Here is a 19,779-nt window from a genome sequence, read left to right as displayed (position 1 = left end):
TTACAATCCCACCGTATAAAAGCCATAAATATATCATATTGGGATTCTCACTCGTATCCACTCGAATCCTCACAGTGCCTACACAAAACCATATGATTATTGTATCAAGAAAGGTGTAGAAGAAGAATTACACTCGACCGAATTTTCAAAAAAAAAATAATAACAGAAATACATAAAAGAATTCACAATCTTAAAATAAAATCCACTTAGTATTTTTGAAGAAAACGAGAAGGTTCGAACCACACTCAACTTGGATTGCTTCTTGTTCCTTGCTCGGGCGGCACTTCGACTCACGTTCTAGCCAAGAGTTCCAGAATCACCTACTAATCAAAAACTAAGCATGCAATTAACCTAATTAACAATAATCAGAGATAACAGCGGAAATAGTCAACAAAAATACCGATTATACAACTCAATCGAAGTCTAGAATAACTTCAAAATAAAATACCCAATACAACCATATCGAAACAAAACAATACCGATAAACTAAACCAACCAGCTACTCAACGTCCTCCTCCTGCTCCTCCTGAGCTGTCCAACCTGAAGCCTGCCCCGTGGGAATGGGGTGTCCAAGAATAAACAAAACCGAGGACGTGAGCGATAAGAACGCCCAGTACAAAAGTATGAGTATACAGACCTATATGAAATGCACATGCTATGATCATGATACCGGGGTAGTCAAGAAACAGGAGTCACAAAAGGATCTCAACAATGCTCAGTCTAGAGGCGCCAAGTGGATAGTGCCGCGCGGTACACCTCTGGGTCACTGCATCCACTACAAGACAGACGTGGACCTAAAAATGTCCCGGACCACCGAAGCCCTCCCGACCCGTCGGCCACTGTGTACTCTCGGTGTCCATGCGTCCACAAGACAGGGCTGAGCGGCCCCAAGATATAGCTTATCTCGAAAGAGATACAGCTCAACAGTAAAGGCTATCTCGAAGGAGGTACGGCTCAACATGAAATGCAACGTGCAGTAATAAACGTGACATAATAGCATGCATCATATGACATATATCAATGCACCATATAATCATGCAACACATATAAGAATGTATACTCAACCAGGATATCTCGGATAGTACTTTCGTACCTCTATCACAGCAAGCCTAGCCTTACGCAACACCGCTAATCAGGTCTAGCACAAGCCTACGCATCAAAAGCATACTCAATCAATACTACCATGCTCGACTAGCAAAACCAGTACTCCCTAGTACTACCAAAGGTTTAGGGTTTACCTTCGTCCGTCGACAGCCCTTTGATGTCGATTGCCTTGAAACTCAGGCGCCGCTACGCTACTACTCCTGGCAGCTCTTGGCTATCGCTCGACCAACAACTAACCCTAGAAACCTTCCAAATCTCTCACTAAAGACTCAATCTCAAGAAATGGCAATACCAAAATGAGGAATTCGAGCACTATTTATAGGCCATGTTCGGATCCTCCGAACAACACTTCGGAACGTCCGAACGCTACGTGTCCATTGGCTCTTGACAGCTCATGATCGGATCCTCCGATCATACACTTCGGACCGTCCGAACATGCACGTGTCCAGCTGCTCTTAACACCTCATGATCGGATCCACCGAACCTACACTTCGGAACGTCCGAACTCCCACGTGTCGATCAACTCTTGACACCTAATGATCGGATCCACCGAACTCACTTCGGACCTTCCGACCTCTTCGGTGCTTCCGAACCATCTTCGGTCCGTCCGATCATGACTCGGTCAAAATTACACATTAAACCTTCTTAATCACCATTACTCCGTTAATTACCCAATTTGGAATTCGGGCTACTACATTCTCCCCCCCTTAAAAAGATTTCGTCCTCGAAATCAAGGCAAGAGAATGAACAAAACGAAAATAACAACATCATTACCCTCAAAATCTAAGGGACAACCCATCACTAGACGCTTGGCTAAACCGAATGACCCATCGGAGTAGAAATGGAAAGAATGACGTCTATGATCGTCCTGGTCACCCCAACGACCTACACTTCCCTGACTACTCTCATCACCAAAGTGGTCAGCCATTGCTACAACATAGAATGGGGAAACTAGTAAATTGGTCAACGGAAATCCCAAAACAGAATCTATATCCCAAAATCGTACGCATGCTCTGATACCATAAATGTAGTGACCCGTTCCAGAATCACCTACTAATCAAAAACTAAGCATGCAATTAACCTAATTAACAATAATCAGAGATAACCTCAGTCTTTCAAGAAATCTGGTTCTTCTTCTTCTGGATCTGGATCAAGGTCTAGCGGTGTTGTTCGCTTTGGTGAGAAGAAGGAGTCTTGTGCGCATTGTGGGAAGAACCATCCATCGGAGCAATGCCGATTAGCAGCAGGAGCTTGTTTTCAGTGCGGAGAGATGGGTCATATCAAGAAGAATTGTCCTCAGTTGCGAGGTGGAGCAGGATCTGGTTCTGGATCCCAGACGACTGTTCAGCAGAGGAGACAGGGTCAGGCAGTGGGTAGTTCGAATCTTCGACCTGGTGCCCAAGGTCAGGTTTTTGCGCTGAACCAGGATCAGCCTGGGATGTAATTGTTATACAGTTGTAATGACGAATATTTGCAGTGTATTACAATGGTGTTTTATTCTCTTGCCTAGATTTCGAGGACGAAATCGTTTTAAGGGGGGGAGAATGTAGTAGCCCGAATTCCAAATTGGGTAATTAACGGAGTATTGGTGATTAAGAAGGTTTAATGTGTAATTTTGACCGAGTCATGATTGGACGGACCGAAGATGGTTCGGAAGCACCGAAGAGTTCGGAAGGTCCGAAGTGGGTTCGATGGATCCGATCATGAGGTGTCAAGAGCAGCTGGACACGTGCATGTTCGGACGGTCCGAAGTGTATGATCGGAGGATCCGATCATGAGCTGTCAAGAGCTGATGGACACGTAAGAGTTCGGACGTTCCGAAGAGGGTTCGGACGATCCGAACATGGCCTATAAATAGTGGTCGGATTTCCTCATTTTGACTCGCCAATTCAGAGAATTCCATAGCATTTCAGTCGTTTCTGACAGGTTCTAGTCTTGTTCCGAGATTTGGGCACTAGCGGGGAGCTGCTGGTCTTGTAGCAGAGCTGTGCTCTAGTTGGGAGCTAGCGGCATCAGCGGGCTAGCGACGGACGAAGGTTTGGAATTTTATCAGTATTTATCTCAGGATTATCTAGTTAGGTCTGGTAGATAAGTTTAGTGATGGTTTTCACTTGATGAATAGGCTTGGATTAGACCTGTTGTATGGTTGTTCCAGTGGATTAGGATTGCTGTGATAGAGGTACGAAAGTACTATCCGAGATATCCTGGTTGAGTATACATTCTTATATGTGTTGCATGATTATGTGGTGCATTGATATATGTCATATGATGCATGCTATTATGTCACGTTTATTACTGCACGTTGCATTTCATGTTGAGCCGTATTCTCCTTCGAGATAGCCTTTACTGTTGAGCTGTATCTCTTTCGAGATAAGCTATATCTTGGGACCGCTCAGCCCTGTCTTGTGGACGCATGGACACCGAGAGTACACAGTGGCCGACGGGTCGGGAGGGCTTCGGTGGTCCGGGACATTTTAGGTCCACGTCTGTCTTGTAGTGGATGCAGTGACCCAGAGGTGTACCGCGCGGCACTATCCACTTGGCGCCTCTAGACTGAGCATTTTGAGATCCTTTGTGATTCCTGTTTCTTGACTACCCTGGTATCATATCATAGCATGTGCATTTCATATAGGTTTGTATACTCATACTTTTGTACTGGGCGTTCTTATCGCTCACGTCCTCGGTTTTGTTTATTCTTGGACACCCCATTTCCACGGGGCAGGCCTCAGGTTGGACAGCTCAGGAGGAGCAGGAGGAGGACGTGAGTATCTGGTTGGTTTAGTTTATCGGTTTTTTGTTGACTATTTCCGCTGTTATCTCTGATTATTGTTAATTAAGTTAGTTGCATGCTTAGTTTTTTTGATTAGTAGGTGATTCTGGAACGGGTCACTACATTCACGTTCTAGCCTAACTCTTGGATGATTTAAGATGATTTTGGCGTATAAATCTAGTAGAAATTCGAATTATACAAACCTACTCATATATGTGATCTCACCACCATCTTTTTCCTTAATTCTTGATCCCAAATATGCATGATTATTTACTATTTGAATTTAGCAATATCCATGCATTAATTTCTCTAAACCTTGTATGATATTTTCCAATCTTGCAATATTTCAAACCCAAATTTTCGAAAATATACATGCCTGAGTGCATATACTAATACCACTTCAATTCAATTTTGTGTTTCCAAAAGTATTGCAACATATTCTCATTTAAAATATTTATACTTTATGAAAAATATTTACTAAATTTCGAGTTAGATAAATATGCCAAATAAACACTAGTCTAAGTTCTGAAGAACATATATATCATGCCGCTTTGCGAACAGAAAAATCGTAAGGTTTGGAGATTGCGGAGTCTTCCCATTGCAAGTTGCGAGTTGCATTGGACTATCAAAACATGGGAAAATAAGAACTAAAAAGAAATTAAGGGTTTGTTTTTTTATGATTTGAAAGTAAGATTATATTTCATCTAAGTTCATGTAGGCAGGCACGAGAATTGTCGTCCAATGAAGAATTTTATTTTTTTTTATGTATAATTAAAAAAATTAGTCCTAAAACAACTTATAAGATGTAAGAGCTTATAAGTTGTTTTAAATAAGTTTAGTCAAATACTCTCTTAATATTCAAGCTAATTAGATTGTCACAAAACTCATGTGAGACGATCTTACAGATCAATTTTGTTAGACAAATATTCTATTTAAGTCATCCATGAAACAAATATTACTTTTTATTGTAAATATGGACATAGTTGACTCGTCTTACGAATAAAGATCCGAAAAACCATTTTACAATAGACATGTTCCTAGATTATAATCGCAAAACTTATTATATGAGCACATGCTCTATCTATACTATATGATAACGGATCTACTTAATCTTTTGGTATATATGATAATTTACGTATCAGTACTCCAATTAAATTATAGGAAACTCTATAATAGTAAATCCCATTCACCAAGTTTTTTTTTCAAATGTATATTTCCCTCGTAAGATTCCATGAAGATGAGAATTCGGAACTCTCGTCAACCTCTTATTCTCAAGCATTGGGAATTTACCAACTTTGGTTTTTTTATATGTGTATTATATTTTCGATAAATATAATACACAACAATGTTTTCTTCCTTAAATATGATAAGAAGGTTTCTTGGTAGCTTCGTATAAGTACCACCAATGGGAATATATATATTATATTTGTGAAGCCCGGAACTAAAGAGGCCGAAGAGTGATTAATGTTGGAAAAATGGTTTATGTGTCCATTTAGAGTTGATAAATAATTCGAACAAGTTGTGAATAAATATTGTACTAAAATTATTTTCTCGATTATCAATTAGGATTCATTAGAAATTAATTGTCCTAATGGATGTGTGAGCGCCAGCCACCTCACTTCAGTCATGAAATTGTACAAATGGTGCTTTCTTTAAAGATTGCACCATTTCATGATTGCAAAGAAGTGTCTTTTCATCACGACTTTTCAACAACTATAATTAGACTTCAGTCGTTTGCATTAAAAAGATACCGATTTTCTTCTTTAATTTTTTTTTTCTCGCTAATTTAATTTTATGTACGAACTTTTAAACTTTAGCGTTTAAAATCTAAATTTACAATATTAAACTCGTGAGTTTGGATTTTCTAAACTTATATGCTTAAATTCGAATTTTAGAATTTAAAAAATTGAGAGTTTCCTTCTAGTTTCGAATTTATAAAACAATTGCGCTTAAATCTAAATTTGCAAGATTTAAACTCTTGAATTTGGATTTTTAAGTTAAATGCTTAGAATTTGAACTTGAAAAGTTTATATACCATAGTGATTGGGTTCGTAGCATTTCAAGGTTCTTATAATTTTAAAATTTGTAGTGCTACTATTTTAAATTTTATAGTCGTTGTATATTGGGAAACGACTTGCTAACAACCGTGAGCAACGGGGCGAGAGAATGTCAGTTTCAAGAAAAATAATCAAACTTTTTACTCGACAAATTTTTTATACCCATTTTGTTTACCCGTTTATAGCTCATGTTTTCCCAAGACAATTAAACACTAAAATTTACTCAACAATCGTCGTGCCAAGAGGTTGTGTAGGTGAAGGAGCACATGAATGAACAATTCTCACAACAGAATGAAAGATATTCCAAGATTGTGTAGCTATGAAATTGTGCAGTTGAGGATCGAGCGATTGGAAAGATGTGATAGATACTACTAATTATCAACATGTATATTTTTTGGAGCCAATATATAACTTAAAAAACCCCAAAGTTAAGTGTATTTGACTTGTGCCAATTCAGGATGGGTGACATGGGAAGTTTCTCATGGTATGTGTGTGAATGATGACATAAATACGTTGGAAAGACCTGTATTATTACAATGGAGACAATCTTCGAATCTAGGCGTTACTATATTTCTCAGGTGTTGTCGGATATTTCTTCTTTTGCGATCAATATATTAACGAAGTAAAAGATTAGCATATATGATATCTCACAAGGAATGAAACGGTTAGGGCAGCAAAAGATTTTATCAATTTTTCATGATAATTTTCTAATCAATAATGTTTTCGAAAGTTATACTAAACAAACACATCCACTTGTCTATAGTCATATCTTCACAAGAAACAGATAAACTGTCACGATCCTTAATCTCGTATACTTTACCTTATTTGAGAATTAGAGGTTTTGAATATATTGCTAAGTTGAGAAAGAAAGGCAAATATTTCTCAGATATTATGCCAACAAATTACTGTACTTTATCATTTGAATTTAAACAGATTAATTATCAAATATAGTTGCAAGGATTAATAAATTGGGGTTGGTATTAACTAAATTTCAGCAAGAAATTTCTGATCCTCGCATATAATTCGGACGGTACACTTCATTTCGGATATTTATATATATTTTTTTATTTATATGGTGGGCCATCATTTGTAAAGGAATATTGGCTGCTGAAGAATCGTTTCTATGCAAATCCCGAGTTTAAATCCCTACAAACACGCTCTTTTAACATAGTGCACACACATGCATGCATGAGCAGCCACTCTCAAAGAATTTACTTGAAAAAAGATACATAAGAGAATGTGTTTTTTTTTTCTTTTGAACTTTTTCCCCCCAATATTAATGGGTGAAACGTAACAATATCAAACGAAATTTGAAAATAATTGCATTTAAATGGGCCAAAATAAAATCCACGTTCGCCTTCCTCAAGATCATGTGCTATTATACGTACTACATACAGGGGAGTAGCCAGAATTTCAAAATAAAGAGGCTAGAAAATAAAAAAAAAATTAATCTAGAAATCAATACAACATTTTTCACATGACATAAAGATTAAGTGCAATATACGATTTTCACAATATAATCATCAAATCAGAATAAATATTTTTCAAACGTTATATGATAGAGTACGCTTATTTTTTTAAAAAAACTTACGCGAAAGAGGGTAACTTAAATAAACACTACTTTTGTCGCAACATTCGATTTTTCAAAATATCAAATTTATCAATTATGTAATCTATATCAATGTCATGAGCAATCTCTCTTTGAATATACAAAACCATTGCATTGTTTAAATATTTTTGCTTCATTTTGTTGTGAAGTTGTTTCTTGAGAAGTTTCATCCCTGAAAATAATCGCTCAATTGTAGCAGTGGAAACTGGAAGAGTCAAGACCAAACGAATCAGTCTATCAATAATGAAATAAATCATCGACTTCTTTGTTTCAACTAGCTAGTAGTCGGCATAATTTAGAAAGAGAATCAACATCTTTAAGCATTGGATCCTCAAATACATCAAGCTCGTAATGATCCAATTGAGTCTTCAAATGTTTCATGTCATCTTTGAAAAAATCATTGGAATAAAATTTATCAATCAAAGAATAAATAGCACTTTTCAGAGAATGATTTAAAGCCATCACTGAGATTCAAGGCTTCACAGAGAGTGAGAAGCTCTATTGAGATGGAAATTCCAATTTCCAGGCACTCCTGAAGCTGTGAGAGATGAGATTTTTTTTTATATCGTTTTTTTTTTTTACTTTTCTCTTTTTTTCTTTTCATTTTATTTTTGTAGTGCATGAGTTTAAGGAAATAATTGGACTACACTATATATCTATATATAAAAAAAATTGATATCAATTTTGTGAATCAAATATTCTATTTATGTCACCCCTAAAAAAATTTAATTTTTATGTCAAAAAATATTACTTTTTATTATAAATATAGACATAGTTAATCCATCTAACGAATAAAGATCCGTGAGATCGTTTCACATTAACATACCTACTCATTATATAAGGACATGTCACCAAACATTAATTAAGATTTGACACTGATATTGCAACCACCATGGAGCAATGTTATATGCTTGACAATTGGTGACGTTAATAGATAAACTGCATCTTATACATTATCTTATCAATTTGAACCAAATCAAGGACTATCGATCAAGAGCTAGGCAATCAATTTCGTGGGTTATGGAATAATCATTCAGTTAAGAAATCAATTTTTAAATATCTCTCAACGTGTGTACTTCACTTTCCCATATACTTCGCCGGTCGCCCATTCTACACACAAGAAGAAATTACTAAAATACTGTAATAATTTGGTTCTATATATCGGTTTGCTGACAGTTTTTACAGTTCAGAAATCACTCTAAGGTAAGAAAATCGTTACCACCACGAAAAGATATTAAACATGCTAAAATAATGTGAAAAATGTTAACTAATTATTGCAGTAAATAATTTTTAGCACTAACCCTCTTTTAAAAAATAAAATTAAAAAATCTTTTATTAAATATTACCAAAAAAAATTACAAGCTTTTAACTAATTTCTCATCATTATATCGATGTTGAGTTCTTAAGCTTTAAAAGCCTTACAATTATATATCAAGGCAAATTCGCTTATATATCTATGAAATCTCAATTTTGCTGCTGTCCACTCTAATGTTCATGATATTTTTCCTCCCATTTTCCTTCTTAGATCTTTCACTTGCCTACTTTTTCGAATTCGAGGTAAATACTTAATTTTTCTCATTTGATTTTCGATTTTTTTGGGTTATTTTTTCTTCTTCTGCTCTTTCTCATGTATTGTGTAAAATGGAATCCATACTTTTCTGACTTCTCATAATCTTATTATGAAATGAATCAGCTATATTAGTTGAGTGTATGCGTTTCGCATAATTCTTTCTTTTTTTTTTTCGTTCACGCGTTTCAGTTAGATATATTTATTTATCAATTATCGCTTTGGTTCTTGAATTTCCAAAGGTTCATTTTAATTAATTTAAATATTATCATAGTTATAAAAAAATGGAAAAAATTTAAAATTGGACATATAAGTTACCTTTGTTTTCTAATTTTTCAAATTTTAGTTTTCCTGCAATAAATTAGTATTTTTTTCCCATTTACAGAAAAATGTTTCATTTCTCAGCATTTTTAATTAAATGCTATATACTTTGAAAAGCACAAATTCAAAAGGCCACATATACCAAGATGAATACATCAAAATGTTAAGATTTGGACTTTCACCTAACTCAACCTCAAAAGTTAGCTCAAGAGGGGAGGATTCTTCTGTCCATATATGTATTTCCCAGATATTTTATCCAACTGATATGAAAGGAGTTGCATATATGGACTTGGACAATCCTCTTCTCTTTAGCTAGCTTTTAGGGTTGAGATAGGTCAAAGTCTCAATCTTAATATGGTAGCGGAGCCATGTTCCTTCATTATGTGTTGTTCTGCCTATAGGTAGGCCACCCGTTCTGCCTATAGTTGGCTCATTTGTCAACCCCACGCTCCAAATGTTCATTCTTGGTCGTGAGAGGAGTGTGTTAGTTGTTCCACATCAGTTGGATAATATATATACCTAGGAGTTGCATATATGGATTTGGACAATCCTCCTCTCTTGAGCTAACTTTTGGGGCTAAATTAGGTTCAAGTTCTAATTTTATCACAAAACCTCTCGTCTAAGGTAACATATAATCTAGATTTTCTTTTAACCCAAACTAACAATTTTTAACCAAAGATGTGGACATCAATGAAAGAAAGAGTCTCTCAACATGGAGAAAAGTCCATTTTGTGGTGCAAAAATAATTAAGCAAACAAGTTACTGCAAGCATATATCCACACCTCTAAATGAAACACCAATCCATTTTGTGTTTTCAATACTGCGCTTGTGTAGTCGTGATCTCTCAATATATAAATTTTTTACTCCTGTTTTTTTCAGTAAATCTTTGAGAAATTCATGTGGTAGATTGACATCTAAGGATATATATGGATGAAGCTTGCCGTGGTTCGAGCAATGATACAAGGAGTACTTTTCCTCGGGGGCACTGGAGACCTGCAGAAGACGATAAACTCCGGCAACTTGTTCTTCAATACGGTCCCCAACACTGGAATTCCATTGCTGAAAAGCTTCAAGGAAGATCAGGTACATATATATATATATATAAACCAATTAAGGGTTAATTTCATGTGTTTAGGGTATAATCCCTTCTTTAGAGATAATGTGTTAGGTCATTATTGAGCCACTAATAAAAACGACGATTAATTCTAGACAACGATTCTTGAATTATATGTGGAGGTGAGGAGTGAGGAGTGAGGATTAGGGTGGCTAGCTTTCTTCATGAGAACTTAATTTCAAATACAATTTTTTGCATCCCATTTGTTTTTTCATTTTTTGTTTACTAATCTTCTCCGGTATTTAAAATTTCGTGGCCCTTAACAAGTATCTTTATCTGCCTTTGATGGAAAAACAAAGAATCTATGAAGATATTACGAGAGGCGATTCGACATCAAGAATTATAACACCGGATTGAGCTCACCAATCATGCACCATATGTTCTATATACGACATACACGTACATATATGTATATGTATATGTATATGATAATTATTAACAAACTAGAAACCAATTTGTTATATATTATTTTCGTGATCCAATTTTCTTAACTAGTAATCACTTTTCTTTTCATGACCCCGAAAATTTTGTATATTTATCAATTATTCATATATATTCACACACACACACACACACACACAAAAGAAGCTGCGTCTTATTATCATGTCTTTTGTTTCGAGAATTTAATTATGATCCATTATATATATGATATGCAGGGAAGAGTTGCAGATTAAGATGGTTTAATCAGCTGGATCCAAGAATAAACAGTAGGCCGTTTTCAGAAGACGAAGAAGAAAGATTGCTAGCAGCTCACAGATTACATGGCAATAAATGGGCACTTATTTCCAGGCTTTTCCCAGGTAGAACTGATAATGCAGTGAAGAATCATTGGCATGTGATCATGGCTAGAAAGCAAAGAGAAAATTCCAGGATTTCAAGCAAGAAAAATAGATTTCAAGATCCTAATCCTCCAACAAATTACACCAAACCCTCCTATAATTATGTTTTTCGACCAAAGAATTCAGGAATCCAAGAGGGTTCTGGCAAGAGAATCAGCTTCGAGAATGGTGGGATTTCCCAACTACGCGGCCAATCATCCTCGAGTTTGCCTCTTTCGTGGCCTATTAATTATAATTTATTTTCTTATTATAACTCTCTGGATTCATTGGCAAGAAAAGGCCAATTACTCAGTTCTACATCACAAAGCTCAAATCATGGGAACAATTTCTCGAGATTTGGTGCTTATGGGAATTTAGCAGCATTTGGTGCCTTAAACAGTTATAGGGTTCTCTCAGTACATACCAGAGAAAATTCAGATCATTTACATAAAATGAGATCGAACACGAAGCAGCAGATTGAAGATCAGATATCCGTCAAAAAGAAGAATGTTCCCTTCATAGATTTTCTTGGTGTGGGCGGATCTCTTCTTGACTAGCAGCATTATCCAAGTTTTTTCTCCAGGTTAAGTTACATATAACATGATATGTTGATTGAGGAAGATCATGGACGCGATATCCCAATTAGAGTTCGTTATGTAGCTATGCATTTTATATTTTGTGCATTACATGTTAATATATTTTGTAGCATCTAAGGTTTAATTTAGATTATATGTGAGTGATAAATTTCAATTTTCTATATAAATATAGCTAGGTTACAATAATCCAAGATAAAGATTACATGGGGAAGTATTTTTTTGTAAGTTAGTCTATTTTGGGTTTCGGTATTTAAATTTGGTCTTAGTACAATAATTTTGTCTTTTTTTATTTTTATATATTTCGTTGGAGTTCTGACGCGACGTTGTAAATTGTTGATGTGACGCCAAATATTGTTAATGTGTAAATACCCTATTTTAGCACTTCAACGAAATAGGACTTGAAACAAAAAGCTTAAAGCTTGTTGGGTATAATAATTATCCATGTTTGGTAGAGTGATCGAACCGTGGTGATTGAGCTGCTGTGTGGTTTAAAAGATTTGAGTTGCACCATTACTACTAGCTGTAGCTTTTGGTAAAGCGGCAAGCGCTCAGGTCCTACAATTGGTATCAGAGCCAATGTCACGGATTCGATTCTCATTGATTGCAAGGATTTCAATTATTGAGAAAGAGATTGTTGGGTGCAATAATTGTCCCTATTTGGTAGAGAGATCGAACCGTTGTGTGGTTTAAAAGATTTGAGTTGCACCATTACCACTAGCTATAGTTTTTGGTAAAGCGGTTCCTACAAAGCTGATGCAATAAGACCCAATTTTGACGAAGAAGGGAAGGAAATCCAAAACAAGAAAAGTTAAATATTATTATTTGGGTACAAATGTTGAGTGTGAAAGATGTTATGTAACACAAGGTTTGATCATATTTCGATATAATTTTGATGGATTTGACAAGCTTTCCTTTTTGCATCAAGTTCTGCAACGCTTGTTTCGTTGGAATTAGCTAGAGAAATGTGAACACATTGATATAATATTGCTGGATTGCATGTAGACAATCGGTTAACTTAAGAAGAAAATAGGTTTAAATATGATATTATATAAGTTATTTTTTTTACATAAAAAGAAAGGGATAAGGAGATTAAGATGACCCTTCTAAAAAATTGACCTAAATTGGGTTTAAAAAAAATTTGCTTAATACAATAATTGACTTTTTCCGAACATTTAATTCGATGTTTTCTTAAGTAACGATACATAGTCACACTAGAAATTAGCTTAGTTAAGTCTTTTTTTTTTCCGCGAGCTTTCATTTAATTTTTAATAAAAGTTTAATTTTTACACATTCCTCACTTTAAAATATTTGATGTTTACCATGAATTTTTACAAGTTGCTTCAAGAGTAAAAAAAAAAAAAATGGTCAGGGAAGATAATATTACAATTGAGTTTCGAACTTGATACATCGTCTTAAACTTGAGACATCGATGTCAGATGAACTATAAATCATCAGTTGATCAAATTTTTGTTGACGCCTTTTGTTTATGATCATTTTCTTAAACAAATATCCTCAGTTATTATTGTAGAAAAATTAAATAACAACGGAGGGTTTCTTAGATTTCTAATGAAAGACCCATCCTATATAGGAATCAAGCAAGTCTATGTATGCTACTCCTATTTTTATTCCGTGAAAATAAAACTCGTCTTAGCTAGGAATTTCTTTCTGACTGGGCCATTTATATTTATTTGGGCTTGAATGACATTTGTACGTGGGCCTATTAGGAGTGAGAGGTCATATATGTTGGACCAAAATTCAGATCAAATTTGTGTATCACCTATTTTCTTGGGTTTAAACAAAAAGTTTGTTTTTTTTTTTTTTGGGAAACGTACGTCGAAGTTAAATTTATTTATTTATTTATTTTTATTTTTGAATAAATCACCCAATTTTTTGGCATGGGAAAGGGAACTACCCAATTTGCAGTTGAGGTCGAATTTTAAATTTTCCAAATAATAATTGAACATATATTTTGTCATTTTTTTCGAGCTATCTCTTATTCTAATTGTACATGTAAATATACGTTGGTAAATAAATACACGTTTCAATTATTGCTAACAGAGAGCCACGACAATATATAGAAGCCGGCCTTTTGGAAATATATTCGAGGGCCCCGTATTTCAGCTAATAATTTTTTATTTTTAAAAAAACTCGAAAAAATAAAAATATTTAAAAATGATGAATTTGTGTCAACTGCATGCCTCTTTTTTTTTTTTTTTAAAGAATGCTTTATACAAATGTTCTTATCACAATTCACAGATATTGCCCGCGGTTAACAATGTAATAAATTATTCACAAAAACTTCTATACGAAATACTAATGAACTAGATTAGTTTGACGAATCTTCGACCCGATCATACTCATGAAAATGTATATTTTTCATTGTAAATATGTATCAGATTAACCAAACTCACATATTTGCGTGGGCTGAATGTTCAAAGAAATTGCAAGAAAAATGATAATTCCTATGGGCTTTCTACGTGTCTTCGAGGAAATTACCGAGAAAATTCATTTGCGACCAAATGATACTTGGATGTAACCTCGAAACAACATCATTAATATTTTCAAATAATTTGCAATTTCAGCATGACTTTAACTTAAACATTACTTTAACTTGAACATTTTAATTTTCAATTCCATTCCAAATAATTAATTTTACAAAGTATCTATTTTATTAAATTATATTCCATTTCATTGCGTCAGCATAAATATTTAAGACCTAAGCTATTTCGCTGAACGATTATCGTATTCGTATCTAACATTAAAATCTAAAATAGATCTGATTTTCCACATTTATATATTGTCACGCCCGAGCCCAGGCCCGCGCCTGCGTGACTGCACAATGGGCCCCTATAGCAACTACTTCGTATTCGTCCTCGCTTTACGAAAATGATTAACCCAAGTTGCTATAGAAGCCCATTGTAAGCCATTATAAACTCATTTTAAATCTTGATTTTTTTCGATGTGGGACAAGGGTATCACAATCACCCCTCCTTCAGAACGCGACGTCCTCGTCGCGGCCTGACCCCTCGATCCACCAGCACCGAGAATCTAGAGATGGCTCCTACAGGTTCAAGAGGTGGCTCCCGTCATGTAGCACTTTGCCCCGCAGGTTCAAGAGGTGGCTCTCATGCACGTAGCACTTTGCCCCGCATAGCACTTATTTCCCGGTGTTCCATGCCGGTGACCGGCTCTGATACCATTCTGTCACGCCCCGAGCCCAGGCCCGCGCTTGCGTGACTGCACAATGGGCCCCTATAGCAACTACTTCGTATTCGTTCTCGCTTTACGAAAATGATTAACCTAAGTTGCTATAGAAGTCCATTGTAAGCCATTATAAACTCATTTTAAATCTTGATTTTTTTCGATGTGGGACAAGGATATCACATATATCATTAGTTGAAGAACACAATATCATCAATATTAAAAGTAGAAAAGGAAAGGTTATTTTAATGTCATTCTTACATAGAAAGATATGCAATTTCTTGGTAAGCGCTTATATTAAATTACACAAAAAACAACACCACATACAACAAATATATAACGAAAAACAAATTTAGATGACATTATCAAGAAAAAGTCATTCAAGAATAATTAAAGTCCAACAACTCTCGTTTATCCCCATTCTATCGCCTCTTCCACACAAAGTTTCTGTCAAAAAATTACAGAAAAAAAAAACCAAAAATTTGTCATATGATGGATTTAGAACAAGAAGAGATGCAATTTCTTGGAGTGTTTGGAATATATCTTGAAGCCTACAAACTGATTTTTAGATGGAGGAAGATTTTCAGCCAAATAACTCTCACTTTAATCCTCCCACTTGCCTTAATCTTCTTAGCTAACGAAGAAGTATCCACGACACTCTATTGGAAGATCCGATTCAATGAATTCCGACTGCACCATACTGAAGCCGGCACGCCAAAGTATGACAAGATTTCCGACCTAGTATCATCCGAATGGGTTACATATATCCTCTTGAAGTGTCTTTACCTCGTTTTTTGGCTTGTTTTCTCCCTTCTTTCAACTTCTGCTGTGGTTTATACCGTCGCTTGTGCGTATACATCGCGTGAAATAACGTACAGGAAAGTCATGAGTGTTGTCCCAAAGGTCTGGAAGAGAGTAATGGTCACTTCTCTGTGTGCTTTCCTCGTTGCCTTATGTTACACCGTTGCTTATGTACAGGGACTCGGCCAGGCGATTTTGTTGCTCATATTGATGCTTTATGCAATAGGTTTTGTTTACATGACTATAATCTGGCATCTGGCAACCGTCGTTTCCGTGTTGGAGGCTTCGTACGGATTTAAGGCCATGATCAGGAGTAATGATTTGATCAAAGGGAAGATGTTTGTAGCCATCGTGATTTTCTTCATGCTGAATCTGTCTTTGCTTATAATTTACTGGGTTTTCAGAGCCTTTGTCGTGTTTGGATTTTGGAGAGCTTCCGGGACCATGCGGATCATTGGGTATGGGGCTCTATGTTTGTTGTTGTTATTTAATTTGATTTTGTTTGGTCTAGTTCTGCAAACCATCGTTTATTTTGTATGCAAATCGTATCACCATGAGAATATCGATAAGTCGGCTCTTTCTGATCATTTGGAGGCTTATTTGGGAGAATATGAGCCATTGAAGGCACAAGACGTTCAACTTGAGGAGTATCATGTGTGAATTGCCATGTTTCCTTCATTTTTCCCAAGAGGAATTCGTGGGTCAAAATTTGATAGGGAGATGCATATGAATATGATGATGTAATATATATATATATATATATATATATATATATATATATATATATATATATAAATAATCTTGTTTGTATAATATTTATTATGTCCTCTGATTTGAATTTGGCACCTCATGTTTGGGAATTCAAATATTTCTTCGCTATGTATCTTTGATTGTTTGTTTTGCAACTTTGGACTTAATAGATTTTATAAATATAATGATATTGAATAAAACCAAATCTATGTTTCGAATGACAATATCCATGGAATAAATAATTTGTAAATCAATTTTATTGGAACCATTGAACAATTAAATTTTTTAACACATCCCACCTGACTTGTCCCAAAAGTTCGAGTCAACCGACATATCCATATACTTATCATTTAATTTCCAATAACAAATTTGACCGAAATGGAGTATGTAAAAACAAACAAAAATTACAATTTTGATCACGTAACTTGTATATTTTTTTAATTTTTGATTATGTTATCAATCATTTCATAATTTTAGTTATGTAACTTATACATTAATTTTAAAATTTTAGTAATTTTTCACCGAAAACGATTGCATAGCTCCGAGATATGTTATGTGGAATCAGAAAATATTGACATTGCACCTGCCATTATTGACACTACTCTTGTGAAAAATGACTAACAATAAAAGAAAAAAAATGTCAGTTTAAAGACTAAAAATATGAATTGATCGATATATAATATAAACAAAAATGTAAATTATGAAAGTTGCTTAACCAAAAATATAGCTTTTTCGTCCATAAAAATTGACCCAATTAATGTAGCAAATTCGCGGGGGGTTCCAATTTAGCACCATTGTGAACAAGTCAAGTAATCAAAATGATGTGGATTTTTCTAGAACGTGGAAAACATTTACTTAATTTATTTCATCCTTCAAGTTGGAAGGTCAATTTTTATATATAAGAATATTCAAAGTCAATAATATATTGTAGTTGCGTGTCGGCTAACGAATTCCTTATATATATGTATATATGTATATATATGCATATGAAATATACAACTTATATCTGAAGAAAATCTAGTTATTAAACTATATTAACGCCTCCGGAGATTAATCTTGTTCGAAAAAATTCCATACTTGGATAAAATCAAGAAGTATAATATTCGAAACGTCATTCTTGAAGATAAAATGTTGATGACGACAAGTTCATTAATTTCTCAGAGTGTCATAATCCCTGTCGAATCCTCGTACAAACCGAAGATCGGATTGCTGCAGTATTCATCTTCAAATTTCTCTATCCGGAGAGATCGGACCCTTTTTCTGGGTGAAAAGACCTTGATCAGTACCAGACGAGTTCGGAAGAATGACAAGGTTTTCAGAAATGTTGCTGTATATGGTGCTATTCAGCCAGGACTTCCGCCTCCTTCCGAGCCTTCATTCCAACTACTGTAAGTTAATTTACATTAATTTGATTCTTGGGTCGATCGTTTAAAATTTATGCTAAATATGGATGTTTCTTTAACCAGGAACTGGGTTGTGGGAGTATTAACAATGCTTCTACCAATTTTCACACACAAATTGAGCTCACTTCTCAGAATCAAAAGTAAATTATATGTTCCCTGATTTCATTTTCAGTTTCTGGTTTAATTTTCTTTATAATAATATATATTTAACGGACCTGTTTGATTTTGCCTGATGCTCTCAGAAGAAGTTGAAACGGCGGTGGAGACAATAGAAGAAATAGTAGAGGTGGTGGAAAAGGTGGCGGAGGGAGTGGAGACAGTGGCGGAGGATATCGCCGATCATATGCCCGAAGGCGGGTCGCTCAGAAAAGCCGTGGATTTTGTTGAAAATGTGGCTGAAACAGTTGGTAAGGACGCACATTTGGTCGAAGAGTTAATTCACAAGGTACGTACAAATTACAACATCGATCTTTTACATAGTTTTTATTTTATAATGCTTTATGTTCTCAATTCTATTTCCACCGTATAATTTTTCTAAATAACCTTGGTGATGTAGGTAGAGGAAGCGGAGGAAAAAGTAGAGGAATGCGTTGAATCCTTGGTTGAAGAAGCCCGAGAGCATCGTAAGCAAGAACATAGAGCCCATGAGAATCTTCAACAAACAAGAGATCAAGATGTATTGCAGAAGATTTAAAGCTACACACACACACACACAAATTTCAATGTATAAAATTAATTGGATTGGATTGGGTTGGATATGACAAATATTGTAAAACACAATAATTAATTCTTTGATTTATATATACATATATCGTCTTTTACAATTTATCTGTTCAGTTTTCTGTTTAGATAGATGTAGAAGTTCGTAACAGTACTTCATTCATTTTGAATTTGTTCGATTTGGTCACGTCAATATAGTTAGTTAATCAAGAAAATAAACGCAAAGAACATTTCTCAAAAGGGAAATAAATATTGACATGTTTTTAAGATGTTACTTTATCGTTCACGCTGGCCGCCAGTAATCCAAAGATTTTCTTAATCCTCGTACGTTAAAAAAGAGGAGGAAGACGTTAGTTAATATGTAGGCTTACTCCAATTTTTAATTAAAATTAACGAGTGGTGGCCTGACTTTTCTACGGCGGCTAAATAACCATTTCCCCATATTCTCCAACCAGGATTGGATGAGTTAGGCAAGTTGCAATCAAGGGGGAAAAATAATAATAATAATAATAATAATAATAATAATAATAATAATAATAATAATAATAATAATAATAATAATAATAATAATAATAATAATAATAATAATAATACTAATAATAATAATAATAAAGAGCTCCAAATTATTAATTATGTTTTTTTGTCCCAATTATTAATTATGTTTCAATCTTATACTTTTTGCATCTTTCTAACCAAATGATATATACATATATACATATCTGTTTGTGTGTGTGTGTTGAATAAAGTTTCGAAGGTAGATATTTCCATGTTTATATATATTCACTCTCAAAAATATTTTCATTTATTATTAGTAAAATAATAAAACCAAATAGCTTTTTTTTTAAGATAATTTCTAATTTAGTGCGATTTTGGTTATATGTTGTCAAATTTTAATTTTAGTTCGTTATTTTTGTTTTCTTAATCTTTTTTTCATAATGTTGATGACGT

At 34.6% G+C, this 19,779-nt stretch overlaps 3 protein-coding genes across 5 annotated transcripts; all 3 read left to right on the top strand.

Moving 5' to 3' along the window:
• The first annotated feature begins 8,968 nt into the window (after positions 1–8,968).
• Positions 8,969–12,238, top strand: LOC140807484 (uncharacterized). Of its 2 annotated transcripts, none has more exons than XM_073164339.1 (3): positions 8,969–9,097; positions 10,308–10,511; positions 11,199–12,237. In XM_073164339.1, exons 2-3 carry the CDS (start codon positions 10,355–10,357, stop codon positions 11,915–11,917), a joined length of 876 nt encoding a protein of 291 aa, XP_073020440.1. In that variant the 5' UTR covers positions 8,969–9,097; positions 10,308–10,354; the 3' UTR covers positions 11,918–12,237. The 2 variants fall into 2 exon arrangements, with proteins under 2 accessions (XP_073020440.1, XP_073020441.1); XM_073164340.1 differs by having other exon boundaries at positions 8,983–9,097; positions 10,335–10,511; positions 11,199–12,238.
• Positions 12,239–15,649: 3,411 nt separating this feature from the next.
• On the top strand, positions 15,650–16,618 carry LOC140807857 (uncharacterized). The gene has a single exon (XM_073164817.1). The coding sequence runs from the start codon at positions 15,650–15,652 to the stop codon at positions 16,616–16,618; it is 969 nt and encodes a 322-aa protein (XP_073020918.1).
• A 1,082-nt stretch (positions 16,619–17,700) lies between these two features.
• On the top strand, positions 17,701–18,935 carry LOC140807588 (uncharacterized). 2 transcript variants are annotated; one of them, XM_073164512.1, is made up of 4 exons: positions 17,701–18,096; positions 18,175–18,251; positions 18,354–18,556; positions 18,668–18,935. In XM_073164512.1, the coding sequence occupies exons 1-4, from the start codon at positions 17,837–17,839 to the stop codon at positions 18,803–18,805; spliced, it is 678 nt and encodes a 225-aa protein (XP_073020613.1). In that variant the 5' UTR covers positions 17,701–17,836; the 3' UTR covers positions 18,806–18,935. The 2 variants fall into 2 exon arrangements, with proteins under 2 accessions (XP_073020613.1, XP_073020614.1); XM_073164513.1 differs by having other exon boundaries at positions 18,354–18,560; positions 18,672–18,935.
• The last annotated feature ends 844 nt before the right edge of the window (positions 18,936–19,779 follow it).

The sequence above is a fragment of the Primulina eburnea genome, chromosome 12, assembly GCF_022965805.1.
Source record: "Primulina eburnea isolate SZY01 chromosome 12, ASM2296580v1, whole genome shotgun sequence".
NCBI classification, from domain to species: Eukaryota; Viridiplantae; Streptophyta; class Magnoliopsida; order Lamiales; family Gesneriaceae; genus Primulina; species Primulina eburnea.
Note: the sequence above shows the minus strand (reverse complement) of the source record. Positions and strands in the feature narration are given on the sequence as shown.